We start from the raw sequence: 18,439 nt of genomic DNA on the forward strand, positions 1-18,439 counted from the left end.
CTTAATTTTTAACACTATACACATTGTACTGACTACCTATATGAACAAAATTAAAAGTGACAATAAAGACTTTAACTCTGTACTTTCTATTCATCAGATTACCCTGAAGACTCAGCTTTGCCATCCCATGAATAAAATTAGGGCTGAAAAATAATTAATTGCGATAAATCACATTCAACATAAAAGTTTACATGTTTACATACTATGTGTGAGTACTGTGTAGATTTATTATGTATATATAAAGACACACACATATATGTATATATTTTACATTTATTTGTGTGTATCTTAGAATAATTGAACGTGATTATTCACGATTGTCATGTACATTTTGTCAGTAAAGCCAGTTCTGTGATTAGTAGTAAATCTCCATCACTTGCTTTCAGATGGAGCATAATTTACTACATAGAGCCATAGTTCTATGATGAGCTATGCAAAATCATGCTCATAAATCGCAGACAATATAATCGTAAAATTATGAAATCAACAAAATCATTCACGATAATGACAGCTGTTTGCGTATCTTCTCAGTGAACTATGGCTCTGTGCAGTAAATGCTGCTCAATCTGAGAACACGTGAAAATATCACATTTAATAACGTTTTTACTCCAAACTCACTTCATAATGTCAATCGAGTGTTTGAAATGTCTATTAGCATTTCATCATAGATATACTTATATATATATTTATTTGTGTGTGTGTGTGTGTGTAAGATTTAGAATTTATATTATACATAAATATAAATATTTTAGATATAAATCTAACACATCTAACATTCTTGATATACAGTGCCATGAAAGGTTTTTGCCCCCTTCCTGTTTTTTTTATTTTTATTTTTCACATATTTGTCACACTTAAAATGATTCAGATCATCAAACAAGTTTTATTATTACAAAAATAATAATAAATGCAAGTAAATACAAAATGCAGTTTTTAAATGACGATTTTATTTGTTAAGGGAAAAAAGCTGGCCAAACCTTCCTGGCCCCCTCCTGTTAATTCCTGAAAGAACTGTGATTTATTACATTATTTTAGAAAGCAGAGCTAAATTTCCCTAGCCACACCCAGGCCAGATTACTGCCCGACCAGTTTAATCAAGAAATCACTTAAATACCTGTCTGACAAAGTGAAGCATGCAACACATCATGCCGCGATCTAAGGTTTATAAAGCCATTTTTAAGGCTTTGGAACTCCAGCAAACCATGGTCAGAGCCATAATCCACAGGACAAATCTTGGAACAGTAGTGAACCTTCTCAGAAGTGGCCGGCCTACCAAAATTACTCCAAGATCACAACAACAACTCATCCAGGAGGTCATAAAAGAACCCAGAACAACGTCTAAAGAACTGCAGGCCTCACTTGCCTCAATTAAGGTCAGTGTTCATGATTCAACAATAAGAAAGAGACTGGGCAAAAACAGCATCCATGGGAGAGTTCCAGGGCAAAGGCCACTGCTGACTACAAAGAATACAATACTCCCAATACTTTTGGGAAAATATTCTGTGGACTGATGAGACAAATGTTGAACTTTTTGGAAGGTGTGTGTCCCGTTACATCTGGTGTAAAACCAACATAGAATTTCATAATAAGAACATCATACCAACAGCCAAACATGCTGGTGGTGGTGGTGTGATGGTCTGGGGCTGCTTTGCATCATCAGGACCTGGATGACTTGCCATAACTGATGGAACCATGAATTCTGCACTCTATCAGACAATCCTGAAGGAGGTTTTGGAGTGGCCAAGTCAAAGTCCGGACTTAAATCTGATTGAGATGCTGTGGCATGAACTTAAATGGTCCATTCATGCTCGAAAACCCTCCAATGTGGCTGAAGTAAAGCAATTCTGCAAAGAACAGTGGGTCAAAAATCCTCCACAGCGATGTGAAAGACTCACTGCTAGTTATCACAAATGCTTGATTGCAGTTGTTAATGCTAAGGGTGGCATAACCAGTTATTAGATTTAGGGGGCAATTACTTTTTCACAGTGCCAGGCAGGTTTGGAAATATTTTTTCCCTTAATAAATGAAATTGTTATTTCAAAACTGCATTTTGTATTTACTCTGTTTCTTTGTAGAATACTAAAATTAGTTTGAATCATTCAAGTGTGACAAATATGAAAAAAACAACAACAAAAAAAAAACGGAAGAGGGCACTGTATACATGTGTGTGTGTGTGTATTTATATATACATATAAACCGTACACACCCATACAGTATGTAAACAAACTTTTATTTTGAATGTGATTAATCTTTTTGCAGCCCTAAATAAAATACACTTATACATACAAATGAAAAACAATTATTTTAAATCCTGTCTTAGTGTTCATAAATGAGGGATGAGTAAATATTTTTGGGCCACTTAATCTATAGAGAATGCTTTATTCTATGAATGGTACTTATTTCCTATAGATAAGACAATAAACTTGCTACAATTGTCAGAATGCCAATTTATTGTCATGCACTAAGTTTATTAATTCTGGCTGCATTACGTTCATGTATAATAGTGTATTCTGTGTATACTGCAACTGATATGCTGATGTTAATTGTTTTAAACATTGCTTTCCCCTCATGCATCAATAAAGTATGCCAGTCCATCTACATGTCTAAGCTGATAGCCAGAAAGCCAACATCAGAGAGCTCGGCTCACCAGGGAGGGATCCTGCCAGCTGATAACTTCCCTTTCTGAGTTTCACTTAACAGTCTTCTGGCTACCATCACCGGGTTCTTGATTCCTGATAGAAAGAGCAGCATTAGTATCACTTTCACTCAAGACTGCTTTAAATATGGTAAAAGAAACCATTTGGCTTTCACATGCGCATCTGTTGAAGAATAATGCAGTTCATTGGAGTTCACTGCACCAAAAAAAAGCATTCTAAAACAACACTGCATTATTATCAGTGTGAAACTAGATGATATTTTATTCAGATGAGCAGAATATTTCAAGACATTGTGTGTTAAATTGTGTTTTGCTTGTTTTAACAAACATGGCAACAGGTTTATTGGGTAGAATCAATCCTGTTTTGCGCTTGTTTCAAATGTACCACATACGCCACAGATAAAGACCAAAAGCATAACTAACTTATTTATAATATGTACATTTACCATCTAAAGTATGAATAAAAAAAAATAAAAAAATAAAAATTGATGTCTTTTAACCTTGCACTCTTGCATGTACAAAATGCATTCAGCCACATTCCCAGAAAAGGCTGAGGAGGGTAGAAATTGGCTTTTATTTATTTTGTTTTGAAATTCGAATAGCACTTTTGACACGATAAAAAGCTCCAACCAGCCCTGGCAATGTTTCTAAAAGTACTCACCACTCAAGGCTCCAACAGCTCCATAGTTTAAGGACTTCCCATCCATGATGCTGGCATCACACTCAATCTCACCAGAGAGGTTTAGGTTGGAACCGGTACCCGCATTGGTAAACGGAGAGTCCTGTAAATAAGCATCAACCTTGACATTTTAAAGCCAGGAAACATTGATGAGTAGAACAAGTAGAAATGTGTGTAGTCTGTCATAGATCTTAATCAGGGAAAGATCAAGCTGTGAGGTATATACTGGTATGAAAGATGGTTCTTCAGCTGATAAACTGGCATCAGCGTTATTCTTGTAAACCTAAACTAAAAAACTAATAAAAAATATATATATATCATTAAATAATTTTTTTTGACAATTAACTGAAATAGTTTAAATTGACGTAGTAAAATTATTATATAAAAAAATAAATTGATAGAAATACTTGGAGAATAAAACAAATTACAAAAGGACATGACATGAAATTATTCGAACTAATGCTATACTTAAAAAAAAAAAAAAACTTTTTAAAGGTATAATAGAAAAATTTGACCCTGGCTTAAGAAGCATGGGTAACAATAGCAAAAAAATACACTGCATGGGACAAAATGATCGTTTCTTTTATGCAAAAAATCATTAGGATATTAAGGAAAGATCATGTTCTATGATGATATTTTGTAAATTTCCTATCATAAATATATCAAAAAGTAATATTTGATAAGTAATATGCATTGCTAACTAGTTTTGAAGCAGGGTCACAAATAAAAGTTTAACTATATATAGTTTGGCTGGTCCTGCGACTTATAGTCAGGTGCAAAATATCAAAATTAGTTTTACATGAACCAAGAGAAAACATTACTGTCTACAGCCGCCAAAGGGCGATAGACAGTAATGTTTTCTCTTGGTTTATGGTTCTAAATAAATGCGACTTATATATGTTTTTTTCCTCGTCATGATGAATTTTTGGACTGATGCGACTTATACTCAGGTGCGACTTATAGTCCGAAACATTCGGTAGATTGTTGAATTTGAATTCCATGCAATCCAATTAATATCTGAAATGTTTACTCATATGTTTTTTTATTTTTCTGAGAGGCTCTATCCAGTTCTAATGAGTTGGTGTTTTGTTGTGATCCGCTATCACCTCTAGCTCCATAAGAGCTGCTGTCACGGCCTCCAGCGCCAATCCTCCAGCTCTGAGCCTGTCCACAGCCTGAAACACATTAAATCACAAGTGATGACAGCAACCCCATGACTGCCAATTCCTAAAACCAACTCAATGTGCATTTTGTTCTACTTAGGATTCAGTATGCTTTATGCAGAAAGGATTGCACTAAACTAATATATACAAAACATAAAAATGTGATAATCCAATACAAACAGCTTGAAAAGAAAATAAAGCTGCAGTGATTTCCACCTGACAAGCTTCAAGCAGAGAGTGTGGAATGGTATATTAAACCAGGCAGCAGCTCGGGCCACTGCTGGTGTCATGTTATCAACACATAACTCAAATTCCCTGGCACAGGTGTTTCATTTGAGCCTGATCCCTTCTTTTTTGATCCTTTACACAGCACTTTGGATGGGATAAAGCATTTCACTGCAGCTTGCCAACCTATGCTTTACTGTTAGCTGCAAGTAACGATTAAAATTTGGTTAGCATATCTTAGATTTTGTGTATTTGGCAATGTAAGATTCAGCAAAAAAGTGTGCATCTTTGTTTTAAAAACATTCCACAATCTGTATCAGAAAATCATGCAAACTGAGCTGGGAATGCAAACTGATTAAATCATTGAATTGACGTCTTGTCGGCGTCAGAGGCAGAGCTATCGAAAGGTTACAGCTCACAGCAGAATTTGAAGTTTTAAATGAAGTATCACATGCAACTCACTCTCTGGCACGCTCTCTTGCACACATGTTTGTATTCCTTGGCTTTGGATTCTGAATGATACCCTGCCCCTGAGGAGGTAAAAATCATCAAAAATAAAATGCATTCAGATTGTTTCTTACAATGAGGTTTTTCAGCTGTTAACAGTCTGTAGTTCTGCTTTTGTTTATAAGCTATTTTCTTACAAATGTTTTCAGACTGTGTTTTAACCAAAGTCTTTATGATCTATTCATTTTCATCTTAAGCATTAAAAAAAGCAATCTGCCAGAAAAGTAGAGTCGGTATTTAGACAACGTCATGTCATTCAAAACCCATTTATTTTTCTGTTATTTTCAATACAATGACAGTTCACAGTAACCCCCGTCAAGCTGTAGAAAGTACAAAAACACTAGAAAAAGTACCATGCACACAGACTTATATTTCAGGTCTATACCATAGGCTGAAATTTAAGACAGGTCAAATGTCATTCATCAGGATTGTTGTCATTAATGTCAAAGGTTATCATTTCAAGTATGTTGTACCTGGATGTGGCATTTTGCTTTAAATATGAAGAAAGGAGAATGACTCAGAAGACTTGGAATACAGGGCACAACACTTATGGACTTCTTTCATGGTACATATGCAATGTTATTGGTCCCTTTCAGTGCTTGACAGATGGGGTCATTATGAAGTGTTGTTATATGCATTTATTATAATTTTTTTTTTTTTTTATCTTTTAATCATACTAATTCGGAATGACATGAGGGTAAATAAACAATTACATAATTTTATTTTCCAGTGACCTACTCTTTTTAGGAAATCTACATATAAAACAGAGATCAATCAACAAGCCTAAATTAGACCACTGCTCATTCAACAAGCAACTGTGCCAAAACACAAGTTTAAACAGAAATGTACTATGGAGAAGCGTTTTTACAGAATTTCCAAAGGCACACACATTCACCTGCATGCACTAGCACAAACCCCACCGCTTTGCCATCATGACAGGGGACGGGGCTGTTCACTGTAGACCCTGAATTGTTTAGTGGAGACACAGTCTCCTTGCAATCTGTCGAGTTTTCTAGATTTTCCATGACCCGTATTCAGTGTGGCTTGCATTTTGACCCATCATTCACTCATAACTCCAAAACACTTCTCCAAGTCCTGAGAGCAAAGACAGAAAGACAGAGAGTGAGTTATTATCAGATTTTACTTAAAAAGAGAGAGTTATAATATCTTCAGAATTCAACTCATTTATAAAGGTAATTATATTATATCTAACTCAATTGGTAGTAATAATGACATAAGCAGTTTGACATTAACAACAATGACAGACTCCTTGTGTTTCAATGCATCCCTTTAAATCTCTCTCTTCATCTCTAGACTGTTACTTTGAGAAGTAATACTCAAATCAGAAACGTGCTTCCAGGGACATAATTAACCAATTAACTAACTGTTTGCTCAAAAATCAGTATTAAACTCCGATGGTGCTCTTGTTATATGCATAAACTACTGACAAATTCAGTTCTACGAAACAGATGAAAGGATAAAGATAGCCAAACTCACTCTCGTGAAGACCTCAGGTGCAAACGTAAGAATAGCGTACATCTCCACAGTCTTACGCACGGCTCGGTATCTCTACTTATAAAACACACATACAGACTGCACTAAATTATGAGTGTACGTGTGTGTCTGCCGCATGATTGTGATATGATGTGACGATAAGCGGCGCATGTGCTCGCGTCACACCAAAACACTTCCTGGTTCAGTTGCACATGTGACCGTGTGACTGCAGCAGCGGCCACCAGCGGCAGAGCCATGCACTGCGTCTATCACACACACACACACACACACACACACACACACACACACACACACACACACACACACATATATATATATATATATATATATATATATATATATATATATATATATATAAAGGACAACACACAGACATTAAAGCTCATTTTGATTTATATATATATATATATATATATATATATATATATATATATATATATATATATATATATATATATATATATATATATATATATATATATATATATTTATATATATTTATATATTTTATTATATATATTTTTTAACATAGAGTTACTTAAGATAATACTAATTACTATGAGTATGAAAATAATAATGTATAAAATATGTAATATAGTAATATTATATCATTCAAAATAAACAATAACTGAAACAGTATGAACTGGCGCCAGGGATATAGCGCAGTATAGCATGGTATAATCTCCAAAATGCAGATAACACAGGACTCTACATATCTGATATTTTATGAACACAGTTTGGTGTTATTTATGCTAAACAGATGGTCTCACTGCCATGTCAAGCAAACCAGCAGTGGCAGTGGAACTGAAAACACTCCTCTTGGGACTATAAGCTAACATAAACATGTCCTCCGACTGAAGTCAATGCAGATGACTCCACTGTTTGAAAAAAAAAAAAAAAAAAAAACATGATGCCAGCAAAAAGTTGCTTTAAAGTTACAGCTTTTTACTCCGGTTGGTGCTCTTTGGAGGGATAGCAGAAGCACAACATTTAATTACAAGTTAATGTCATGTCTATTAAAGAAAGACATTACTAGACTACAAGAGATTGTTTTATTTCTGTCAAATTAATTTATCATCAAGACATTTACCATCTTTCAATTCAGATTAAATCATAATTCTATGAAACATTATACACATTTTTGAGCTACATACCTCTGGCGTGTCAGATCTTAAATAAATGTATTCCTTATGCTGTCTTATTATTTCTTTCTACAGAGTATTGTGTTAGATTTAATTCTGCTGTGTCTTTGTTCTGTGATATGGCGCATAGACTTGCCTGCCATTCAGATCTATGCTTCTCTATGCTTCTTTTTATTTTTACAGTGTAAAAATATTACACAGTTTTACTGACTTAAAGAATGACTAGCTTTACCATCTTAAATGGCACAATGTAGTTTAAGAATGGACCGTCACACTTACTTTTTTTTTCATATGCAGCTAAAATTCATAAATCATTTCAAACCAAATCAGTATTTAATTTCCATATATTTATTTATTTCATGAGTAGCTGTGTTAACATTTCTACTAATTTCAACATTTTTTAAACCGGTTGCGGTGGACCTTCACATCTGAAAACAACGGAAGTGATAGCACTTCATTTCACCACTCTCTGATGTTTAATATCTGCTTACTGGCTGCTACCAAAGGCTTTCAAAACTGTTGTGACAGTGCAAGTAATGGACAAAATGGACAGTCAGAAGCATTCTCTTAATACAGGGAATGTTTTCTATGTTTTCATCAAAGTATTGCATCCAGATGGTTGTACATTTGCCAGCCAACAAGTACTTTCCTTTAATCATCTGCTCTCTTAATGATATTTAAGTTGGCTAACATTCACACCACAGTTCAATTAGTGCAGTAGTGTATATAAGACTGGAGACAGAAACATTTTGTTCAACTTATGGAATGCCTCTTGCTATCAAACCTATAAGATCAAAAAAAAAAAAAAAAAAAAGAGAGAGAAAGAAGAAAAAATATGAGCTGCTTTAAGTTTCTTGATGTAAGTGAGTTGATGGTACAAAGCTCGTTTATTCTGGCAGAACTTCATACAGTAACGAAGGAATAGCTGAACCCCTTTTGCCAACCTAATTTACCCTGATTAAGGTTAAGATATTTTTATTGTTTTCTTTGTTTGCTATTTTTGGCTTCCACCGATAGAGCCGAGACGCTGGGTCTTATTAGGTATTATAGATTCAAGTAATGGCACCATGTGTACAATTTAAAAATGACAACATAATTTTATACAGTTCGGTTCAGTCTGTAAAAGTCTTCAGTTTAAATAAATGTAAAAAATGGTACACATTCTGAACATTCTGTTGTTCAGTGTCAATCTATATATACATTTTCAGCTGAGACGTATATGGTCTTTTTCACATGGGATTCTGTGTGAAATCATTTTCCTCGTCAATCAGATGTTGAACTGCCTAATGTCTCAAGTCTCCAGTTATCAACCCTACAGACTTCTTAATTAGTCTAGACGCTATGTCAGTCTCCAATCTCTTCTCATCCAGCTTGAAATATTCAAAAATTCCTCATACATAATCAGAACAGATTCAATATATGACTATTCTCAGGACCTCTGGACCTCCGACTATCAGGAATGTGTTCTTGAGCCTTGTGATGAGACCGGCCTGCAAAGCACGTCTTTGTAGAAATGTTTGGGACAGAACCCATCAATAAAAACAGTCATGTGCCCTCCATGAATTCACTTGAAGGTCTTGTCTCTTGATGAGTTTTTGATGATGATGATGATGATTTGTATGTTTTTAGCAATGCCTTTAAAAAATCATGCCTTGCTAATGTAGCAGACACTCATTCAAGGTCTGGAGCTCCTCTTGAGTGGGTGTGAGAAAACGCTTTCAGCTGTGATATAAAGGAGTATGATGTGGTGGGAAAGACTGCTTCGTCTGACACTACGGCAGAAGGAGAGTCTGTGCACCATGACTGGCAACTTCCTTCCCTTTTGTGCTTTTGTGGCGATTGAAGAAAAAAAAATTGAAGAACAAAATAATTGCTCAAGGAAAGATCTATGGATGAACAAAGCATCCCCAACATGCTCTTGTCCCTCAAACCACGAGGCCTTTGTCATTGTGACATGAGTTGATGTGCTGATAATATAAAACTTTGCAGGCTTACTCACAACACTATCAATCACATACTACAAAACCACAATTTACAGCTCCTCAACATCACTGCTACAGACAGATTAAAAAATGATTCAAATAAAAAATAAAAAAAATGAAAAATCTGAAAAACTGCCCTCAGAAAAGCCATTTTTATTGATTCATTACCCATCAAAAATATGATAAATATTTATTAGTGAGTAAACTTAATAAACTATGATTCATATCTATGAAATTAGGAATTGTTGCTTAATTGCTGTCACAGAGGAATATATAGGCCTGTTTCAGTGATGTCATTCATGTAGGAAATTGCAATTGTCTTATGTTTTCATATACTTTTTTATTTCATTTGATTTTTTATTATTTTTTTTATTGTAATTTATTTATTTATTTATTTTGTCTTGCATTATTGACGTATTTACCTTGTAGTTTTACTTTGCACTGCATAAAATAATAAGTAATAGAATTATAAAGTTAAACCAGGTCACATATTTTTAAAGTCAGCAATCAGTGTACATTTTACAGTGCTGTATGAAAGATGATATAGTATGAGGAGTAAAATAAATTAGCCAGAGTATATTAGCTGACGGTTTGAGCCTTATTCTTATATCCAGAAAAAGACTGCCATCTACAGGACATAAATATCATGTGTTGAAATAAAAATAAAAAAAAGTCTATCGTTCAGTATTGAAAAATAAGAAAATCAAAAATCAGAATAATATATGAGATATTTAGCCTACTTAAATATAAAAAAGTAACACTAATGAAGTTAAATAAGCAGGTTATCAAGTATTAAGTCACATGTGGAACTGTAATGATTATAAATTATGGATGTTTATTTTTTCATGTTTTAAATTATTCATGTTTAAACTGTTTAAACATGAAAATTGAAAGTCATCAAATGATGACAACTATGTTGCACACTGCACGCCATAAACTCCTGCTGTGAAGTCTCTTAATATTCATGATTCTGCGCCATTGACTGGTTTTCAAACTACGTGACAGTGTTCTTGGGCCAATTACAGGACTTTGAGCGTCATAACAGTTAATAATATTCATAAAAAGCCTTTGTTATTGGTTACCAAATAGTGCCAGCTTGATTAATATTCATGAGACAAACCTTCACCTTAGCACTTACAATTTTGCCAGCAACGTACAGTAGCTTAGAGTTTATTTTCTTGTCTATGGTAGATAGACACCCGTTGAAGTGGAAATAAATCATGAGTTGGTAAAACATTTCGGAACACGGAAGCAGGTTTTACCTGTCAGCGCTTACAGGTACAGGTGTTTATGGGATTGCATACAGTATAGATATGATATATAAGACATAAAGTTAAAAGCAAGCAGGTGAAGATGGCGTCAGTGCGCGTCGCGGTGCGGGTTCGACCGCTGAGCCAAAGGTTAGTACGACTGCTCGAAATCAACATAACTAGATACTAGTGGCATACATTACATACTTTATTTATTAGATCGTATTATAAACGCTGTTCTGTTACCTAAAGTTTTACTAGCAATTTGGCACAATGTGGAAAATAGTTGTGACTAGGCTATAATATTAATATTAGTACGTTAAATCGAAATGCAGATTAAGCGGGTCTGACAATACTGCAGAAATTAATTAATCTCAGTCATGAATATATTTCACTGGAGAGCAGTTTTCACAGTTATAATTATTTAACAATTTCATTTTTTGACTGATTGAAAAAAGGGGATAATGCAAAAAATCATATCAAAAATAAAATCTTTTTTTTTCTCGACAATTTCTCTCCCTCTCCCTCTTTATTTCTCTCTCAGGGAGAAGGACCTTTCAGCCAAAGTCATTATACAAGTGGATGGACATAAAACCTCTGTCCTCAACATGAAAGTGTGTCATTCAGTTGATATTTTATTGGTTTTTGTTTATGTGCATTTGTAGCTGGCAAAACCAGACACAAACCATTTTGTATACCTATTTAAAATGTATAATATTTTCAAATATTTGCCATTCAGTTTGTTGATGTGATTTATGCTTTGTAGGAGAACTACCACTGCATGAATGAAGAATCATTTGGAGAGAGCACAAAGTCTTTTACATATGATTTCTCTTATGATTCAATGAACCGCACAAGTCCAAACTTTGTGACCCAGGAAAAGGTACATGTGCCCAGTAATAATAATGCCAGAAGTGTTCCAGCACTAAAAGAACTATATTTTCCTACTGTACATTTATAAATTTATTGTCAAGGTTTGTTTTTCAGTGCCATATATTTCAACTTTAAGCATCTATTGTTGACATTATAAATGCCTCATTTTGCTAAATTGTTTATTTACCTGATCTGCAATTGTATGTGGGGTAGCTGAGCTGTTACTCATGCTTTGAAAACCTTAGAAGATGATTTCCAGTAAGATCTCATCAGTTACTAAAATAATTGATTTTGTACTGCAGATAAAGATTCCAGGTGTAAGTACTAAAGATGGTTCATGACTCTTTAGCTAATTAGTTTTGTGTGTCATCTCTCACTGCAGATTTTTGAAGATCTCGGCACCGATGTCCTGCAAGCTGCTTTTGAGGGTTACAATGCCTGCATCTTTGCTTATGGCCAGACGGGCTCAGGAAAGTCCTACACCATGATGGGCGACCCGGTTAGGTTCACATCTCATCACTGTATTGTGTCCTTCTCAAGTGTGGTTTCAAAACCTTGCAATCACAGCTAGTAAAACACCCATACTCTTCAGAAGACACACATAGTGGTTCTCGACCCTGGTGACTGCTGATCCGCTATTTCACCACATACTTCTCATGAGTAATCACAAAATGTGACAAGGACAAAATATGAAGAACACATAATTATAAGCAGTATCTGTCTTGTCATCTGAGAGACTCATTCAGATTTGTTCTGATCATAATCATTCTATTCTGTCTGCTACCCCCCATTCGTCTTGGGTAGTAATTAAAAGCAGCATTGCAGATCAGAGAGGAAAATAATGTGCAGACTTTAATGGAGTTCTGATTTATTCAAAGTCCTTGTGAAAAGCACAGAGTGAAGAAATATTTCAGAGAGAGCTGAAATCAAAACTTCTAAATTGTGTGGATGTTTGAAAGGGCAAAAGCACCATGGGAAATCATTCGTTGTCCTAAAATGTTATTCTATACTTTTAGATTTTTATTTTTGTATTTGAAAGATGATTATTTGGAAATACTTTCTTAGTTTACCCCAAAAAGGACAATTCTGTCATAATTTACGCTTGTTCCTGACCTGTATGGCATTTGTTTTTCTGTGGATCTTAAAAGTAGATATTTTGAAAAACTTAAAAAATATATATATTTTATTTTTTTATTATCCTTTCAATGAAAGTCAGTGTGATCCAAAACTGCATTGTATGGACAAAAGCTGTTGAAACATTCTTCAAAATATCATTTTGTTAACTGTCGTAACACCTTGGTCATCCCTTGTGGGGTTCGAACATGCAATTTTTCAGTCCAGATCCTTAACCCCCAGGCTACATTTAACCACAGATTTTCTGTTTTCCCTCTCTCAGAATGATTATGGACTGATTCCACGGATCTGTGAGGGGCTGTTTCACCACATCAGTGGAGTGTTACAAAAAGACAAGGCATCATTTCACATGGAGGTCAGGTATGAACGTAAAATGCATAGATAATAGCATAACCACGCTGCATGTAGGTTGCCAAATGACTGAGTAACATAAGTAATACAGATGTGTTAAGAGAGCTACTTACATGACCACAGTTGTCAACGGCTGCTCCTATCATTTGCTCCATGGCGGTTTATTGTAGGTTAATGATTCCATCAAAATCCTAGGGAGAAGGACAGACAGATTGCAGTGTGTAAATGAGGCGTCCATTCTGGCAGCTTGTCCTTTCTTATGGGCATTGTAAGATAGCAGGAGTGTAATTACGACCAGATGATCAGGAAGGTCAGTGTACAGCCTCTGTCTGCTTCCACCTAAAGCAGTTATCATAGTGGCTTCTCGATAACAGCCATGTGGTAGATGAGATGAGAGAGACAGACAGTGAAACCAGGGGTGTTACTAGATATGTTAAATGTTATTTTAGACATCAGAGATACACTGTGACCCAGCTATTCCAGTTCAGTTATACATTCGTTTTCAGAAGTTTGGGATTTTTAAATGTTTACCAAGGCTCCATTTATTTGATCGCAAATACAAGAAAAACAGTAAACAATTTTTTGATGTTTCAAATTTTAATTTTCAACAGCATTCAGTATCTCCAAAAATCATTCTCAATAAACATTTCTTACTTTTATCAACTGTGCTGCATATAAAATCACAAAATCAATTGTGAATTATTATTATATATATCTTTTTATATTAAGTTCAAAGATCAAAGATCAGCATTTATTTAAAAAAACAATATTTTGTGTCATAATTACTTTATTGTCACTTTTGGTATATTTAATGTGCGCTTGATGGATAATAGTATTGTAATATTTCTAGTTATAGTATTATAGTATTTATAATAGTTAAAAAAATAAAATAAAATAAAATAAAAACACCTACTGATTACAAATTTATGTAAAGGCCCATTAAATTTACTGCAACACTAGGGTTTGGTAAGTTCACATAACACATTCTTATGGAGCAATGAAAATCCAAAATGAAATTTATGCTGCTATGTAGTTCACTAGAGGCATTTATTAACAACAGTACTGACAAGAAACAATATTTTTTGAGTCACATTTCAGTGCAAGCTATTTGCATGCACAGGTGTGAAAAAGGAAGCTGTCAAGTCAAATCTCTTACTTGTGGTATAAATTAAATCTTAAAAAACAGTTTTTATGTATTAAATCAATTGCTATAGCCATTTGAATTGCTGTATAAAAAAAGGTAAAAATAGTCCCAGTTCTTTAAAAAAATTAAATAAAATAAAAAAACCTCTGGGAAAAAATACCTTTCCTATTCAATGGACAAAAGACTGACTTTCTTTACCCTTTCTAAATGATTTGTCTTGCATATGACTGATTCGCAAATGTCTGCAAGATGTAGTTTAACTGCCTGGATTCCCTGCTTTAAACAGTGCTCATTCACTAGGGACAGTTCTAGCAGAAGAGGCATTCAGGATTCTGACTGTCACGTTTTAATTAGTTCACTGTTAGTTTGTATCGAGCTCAAACTGATGCTGTCTCTCTCTCCAGCTTCATTAGGAGATGAAGAGGGACCAATCTGTCTTTCATTTCAGGAGCCTGTTTAAACATTCACATTTCTGCAGACAGCCTGAAATAGGTTTACCGTCTTGTGGGATTTTATTTCTTTTCTGACTGGCGAGACATTTTTTCCCCCTCACCCACGATTGCTGTCTGTAATAAGCTCTGTTGTGATGAACTGATTTAATAAGCTTGCATATAAGCTATTAAATCAAAATATAAACGCAACCAGTGGCATTTAGCAAAATTGCTAGAATGTGCGTCATTTAAAATCAGACTAATTAGAGGATTTCAGTGTTGAAGATTGTGTGGTGGAAACCTTTTTTTGCCCATTATATCCTAAAATAGCAGATCGTTGCTCTGCTTTCTGAGATCATGTTTCAAGAGCAAACTTTCACTGCTTTGTTCTTGTCTTTGATGTTTTGTGCTTCCAGCTACTTTGAAATCTACAATGAGCGGGTTCGAGACCTCCTTCCCAGCACAGAGACACAAGGCTGTGAGTTAAAAGTGAGGGAACATCCTAAAGATGGACCATATGTGGAGGGTAATATTGCTATAAAACAGCACCTCACATCGTGATGATTGACAGCTTGCTCATGTTTAAATGTTACTTCACTGAATACTAGAAGAGTGTTGCAAAATGTAAAAACTGTTGTTTATATTTCTCTTATGTGTGCATATATGTTGTGCAGCCCTCTCCAGACGCCATGTGCAGAACTATACTGAGGTTGGCCAGTTGCTGCAGGAGGGCAACAGAAGGCGTACCACTGCCAGCACATGCATGAACCATGTCAGCAGCCGATCCCACGCCATCTTCACCATTCGCTTCGTCAAGGTCACGAGTCCATTTACCCTCTGCTGAATGCCATCTGCCTCTCTGTTTGTACATTTGTACAGATAGCTGTCGCAGCTTGAAGTCATCATCTCCCTGTTTATATTATCCACTGAGCTTTCTCCATTTTCTGTGTATGTTGGGGACGTCTGGGTAATGATACACGGACATCAGTGTGATTTTATTATGCATGGGTTATATTGCACAGTGCAGCCGGAGTGACCTTTGAGTCTAGTTAGTGTGTCGATGGCTCTGTTTGGAATGGAATATTAGATCACCACTTTGCACAGTATGTACTTTATTGAAAACTAGTCTGCACTCAGCAGTATATAGTCAGTACAAAAGTTAATCAGCAGGCAAGAAATGTTTTGAGTGGGATTTAGTTTTCTTCTTGGATATTATTATGGTTATTTCACATTTTTATTCTGTTCTTATTTAAATATGTTTTAACATTTGGAAACACTGTATGAATAATAAAAACGAGTCGAGTAAGAGATGCTAAAAATCATGACAATCCTGATAACACTCTGTAAATTTTGTTGGTTATAAACTGGTAAATCCAGCTATTTTTATATATTCATGATCATGATCATAAAGCTTTTCCAATCGCACTTTCCTTTGTTTCAATCAAAAAACCTGTTTCTTTTCTCTATTGCATTTTGGTTCTGCGCTTTGAATTCTGGAATGAGAAATATCTGACTGTATTATTTACTGAAATATGTCCTTACAGGCCATGTTTGATGCAGAGTTGCCAAGTGAGACAGTGAGTAAGGTACATCTGGTTGACCTGGCAGGAAGTGAAAGAGCTAATGCCACCCAGGCTACTGGCATCCGACTTAAGGAGGGTGCCAACATTAATAGATCTTTGGTTACTCTGGGAGTTGTCATATCAGCTTTAGGTAAACCCTACAGAAAGTTACAGAAGGATGTGTATTATTGTAGGTTAAGATCACACGAGCTGTGATATTCTTTGTTATTTCTGTTGTCACAGCTGATCTGTCTGTTGGGGGTGGAATGAAAAAGAAGCAAAACTTTGTTCCATATCGAGATTCTGTGCTCACCTGGCTCCTAAAGGACAGTCTTGGCGGGAACTCCAAAACCATCATGATAGCTAGTATGTCAGAAGTCACATGTATCACTGTCATAGTTCTACACACCCTCAAATTTCTTCAAAGATCCAGGATTAGTATTTTTTTCTTCCATAAAAATAAGTTATTTTGCAGAAGATTCAAGCTTCTCTTTTCTATATAACAAAAGTTTGAGCTGTAAAGTTCCAAAAAAAGGCTCAGAAAAGCACATTAAAAGTCCATAAGAAAAAAAAAAATATATGTATTTTTCATTAAGATTAACTTAAGATTGTCTCATTGTGCTTTTATACTTTGATCTGCTGGTCCTACTTTTTAATATTCTGTTTCAAGTAGATGTCTCACCTTATTATGTATTAAGAATTAATTTAGCTTTATCTTTTTTGTCACTCCAGACATCTCGCCTGCTGACATAAACTACAGCGAAACTCTGAACACCCTTCGTTATGCCAGCCGGGCCAAGAATATTTTAAACAAGCCCACTGTGAATGAGGACAGCAATGTAAAGATCATCAGAGAGCTGCGAGCTGAGATTGCCCGCCTGAAAGCGCTGCTGTCTGCAGGAAATCAGGTGATTTCAATTTGACTTCATCCTCCTCAGACAAACGCGGGCTGAGTTTCAGTTGATATATTATCAGTATTATAGGGTATGCCAGGATTGGTTTGAAGGAATGAAAAATCACAAATGAGATCTTGTTAATATCTCGGTTTCTCTAAGACAGCAATGAGATGGAGATGGAGTCTCCAGCTTCACTTATTTCTTTCATGAGGATAGGAATAAGACCCTAGTATTCTCACATATGTCTTCTTGAGTTTCTGAAAAGACTTCAATGATGGCTCAAACAGTGTTCAGATTTGTCTGATCATTTATTGGTGAACACTTGTCTCATTTATGTGCACTTTTCTTTATCCCAAGCATTTTTGGAGTTCCCTAATGACACAATAACTAAGTGTCCTGAGCTACTGTATGAAAGGAACCTCTGAGCTTCAAATGACCCAGATGACATACTTCTGTATCATTTTTGAGCTAACATTTCCCACAGTCTTTTATGGTTTGATAATGCGTACATATGTTTTATGCAGTATTAAGATTAAACTTTATGATATGGTATGGCCCAATACTGGCATATTTGTACTCAGAATTATAGTATTTGTTTTGTTTCTCAGTGGTCACATGACTTAAATGCTTCAGTCGTTCTCCTTTCAGATGGTGTCGTTTGAGCAGCCTTCAGGGTCGAGTGTGGAGGAGAAGCTTCATCAGGATGAAGCCAGAGTAAGTGTCTCAATTTCTCTGCATATCCCCAGACTACTTGAGTGGATCTTCTGATGATTAAAAGTTGGGTAAAACCAATCATTGCAGCAGATCACTCCTTGATCTGCCCACATCTTGGCTGTTTAAGTATGATGCATGCTGATTCAAGGAGATCATTTTAATAAGCCTCTGTGTTAGAGGAGGTCAGCCGCAGCACACTTGTTTTTAGTTTCATT

General features: G+C 35.2%; 2 protein-coding genes across 3 annotated transcripts in view; one reads left to right on the forward strand and one right to left on the reverse strand.

Annotated features, from left to right (window-relative positions):
• The window catches only part of tasp1 (taspase, threonine aspartase, 1), a 26,144-nt gene extending 19,218 nt beyond the window's left edge, over positions 1–6,926 (reverse strand). Inside the window, exons 1-6 of the mRNA XM_052572959.1 lie at positions 6,728–6,926; positions 6,126–6,325; positions 5,186–5,253; positions 4,442–4,510; positions 3,318–3,438; positions 2,648–2,732 (exon numbers count right to left, since the gene is read on the reverse strand). Of these exons, the coding sequence (XP_052428919.1) occupies positions 2,648–2,732; positions 3,318–3,438; positions 4,442–4,510; positions 5,186–5,253; positions 6,126–6,255 (473 nt within the window). The 5' untranslated portion in view covers positions 6,256–6,325; positions 6,728–6,926. The remainder of the gene's footprint in view (positions 1–2,647; positions 2,733–3,317; positions 3,439–4,441; positions 4,511–5,185; positions 5,254–6,125; positions 6,326–6,727) is intronic.
• A 4,091-nt stretch (positions 6,927–11,017) lies between these two features.
• Positions 11,018–18,439, forward strand: part of kif16bb (kinesin family member 16Bb) — a 35,553-nt gene continuing 28,131 nt past the window's right edge. For both annotated transcript variants that reach the window (XM_052572465.1, XM_052572466.1), the window contains exons 1-11: positions 11,018–11,269; positions 11,664–11,733; positions 11,886–12,002; positions 12,375–12,491; positions 13,389–13,486; positions 15,469–15,578; positions 15,727–15,869; positions 16,597–16,765; positions 16,858–16,980; positions 17,347–17,522; positions 18,159–18,224. In XM_052572465.1, coding sequence (XP_052428425.1) covers positions 11,223–11,269; positions 11,664–11,733; positions 11,886–12,002; positions 12,375–12,491; positions 13,389–13,486; positions 15,469–15,578; positions 15,727–15,869; positions 16,597–16,765; positions 16,858–16,980; positions 17,347–17,522; positions 18,159–18,224 — 1,236 coding nt within the window. In that variant the 5' untranslated portion in view covers positions 11,018–11,222. The remainder of the gene's footprint in view (positions 11,270–11,663; positions 11,734–11,885; positions 12,003–12,374; positions 12,492–13,388; positions 13,487–15,468; positions 15,579–15,726; positions 15,870–16,596; positions 16,766–16,857; positions 16,981–17,346; positions 17,523–18,158; positions 18,225–18,439) is intronic.

Source organism: Carassius gibelio, chromosome B13 (assembly GCF_023724105.1).
Source record: "Carassius gibelio isolate Cgi1373 ecotype wild population from Czech Republic chromosome B13, carGib1.2-hapl.c, whole genome shotgun sequence".
Lineage (NCBI taxonomy): Eukaryota > Metazoa > Chordata > Actinopteri > Cypriniformes > Cyprinidae > Carassius > Carassius gibelio.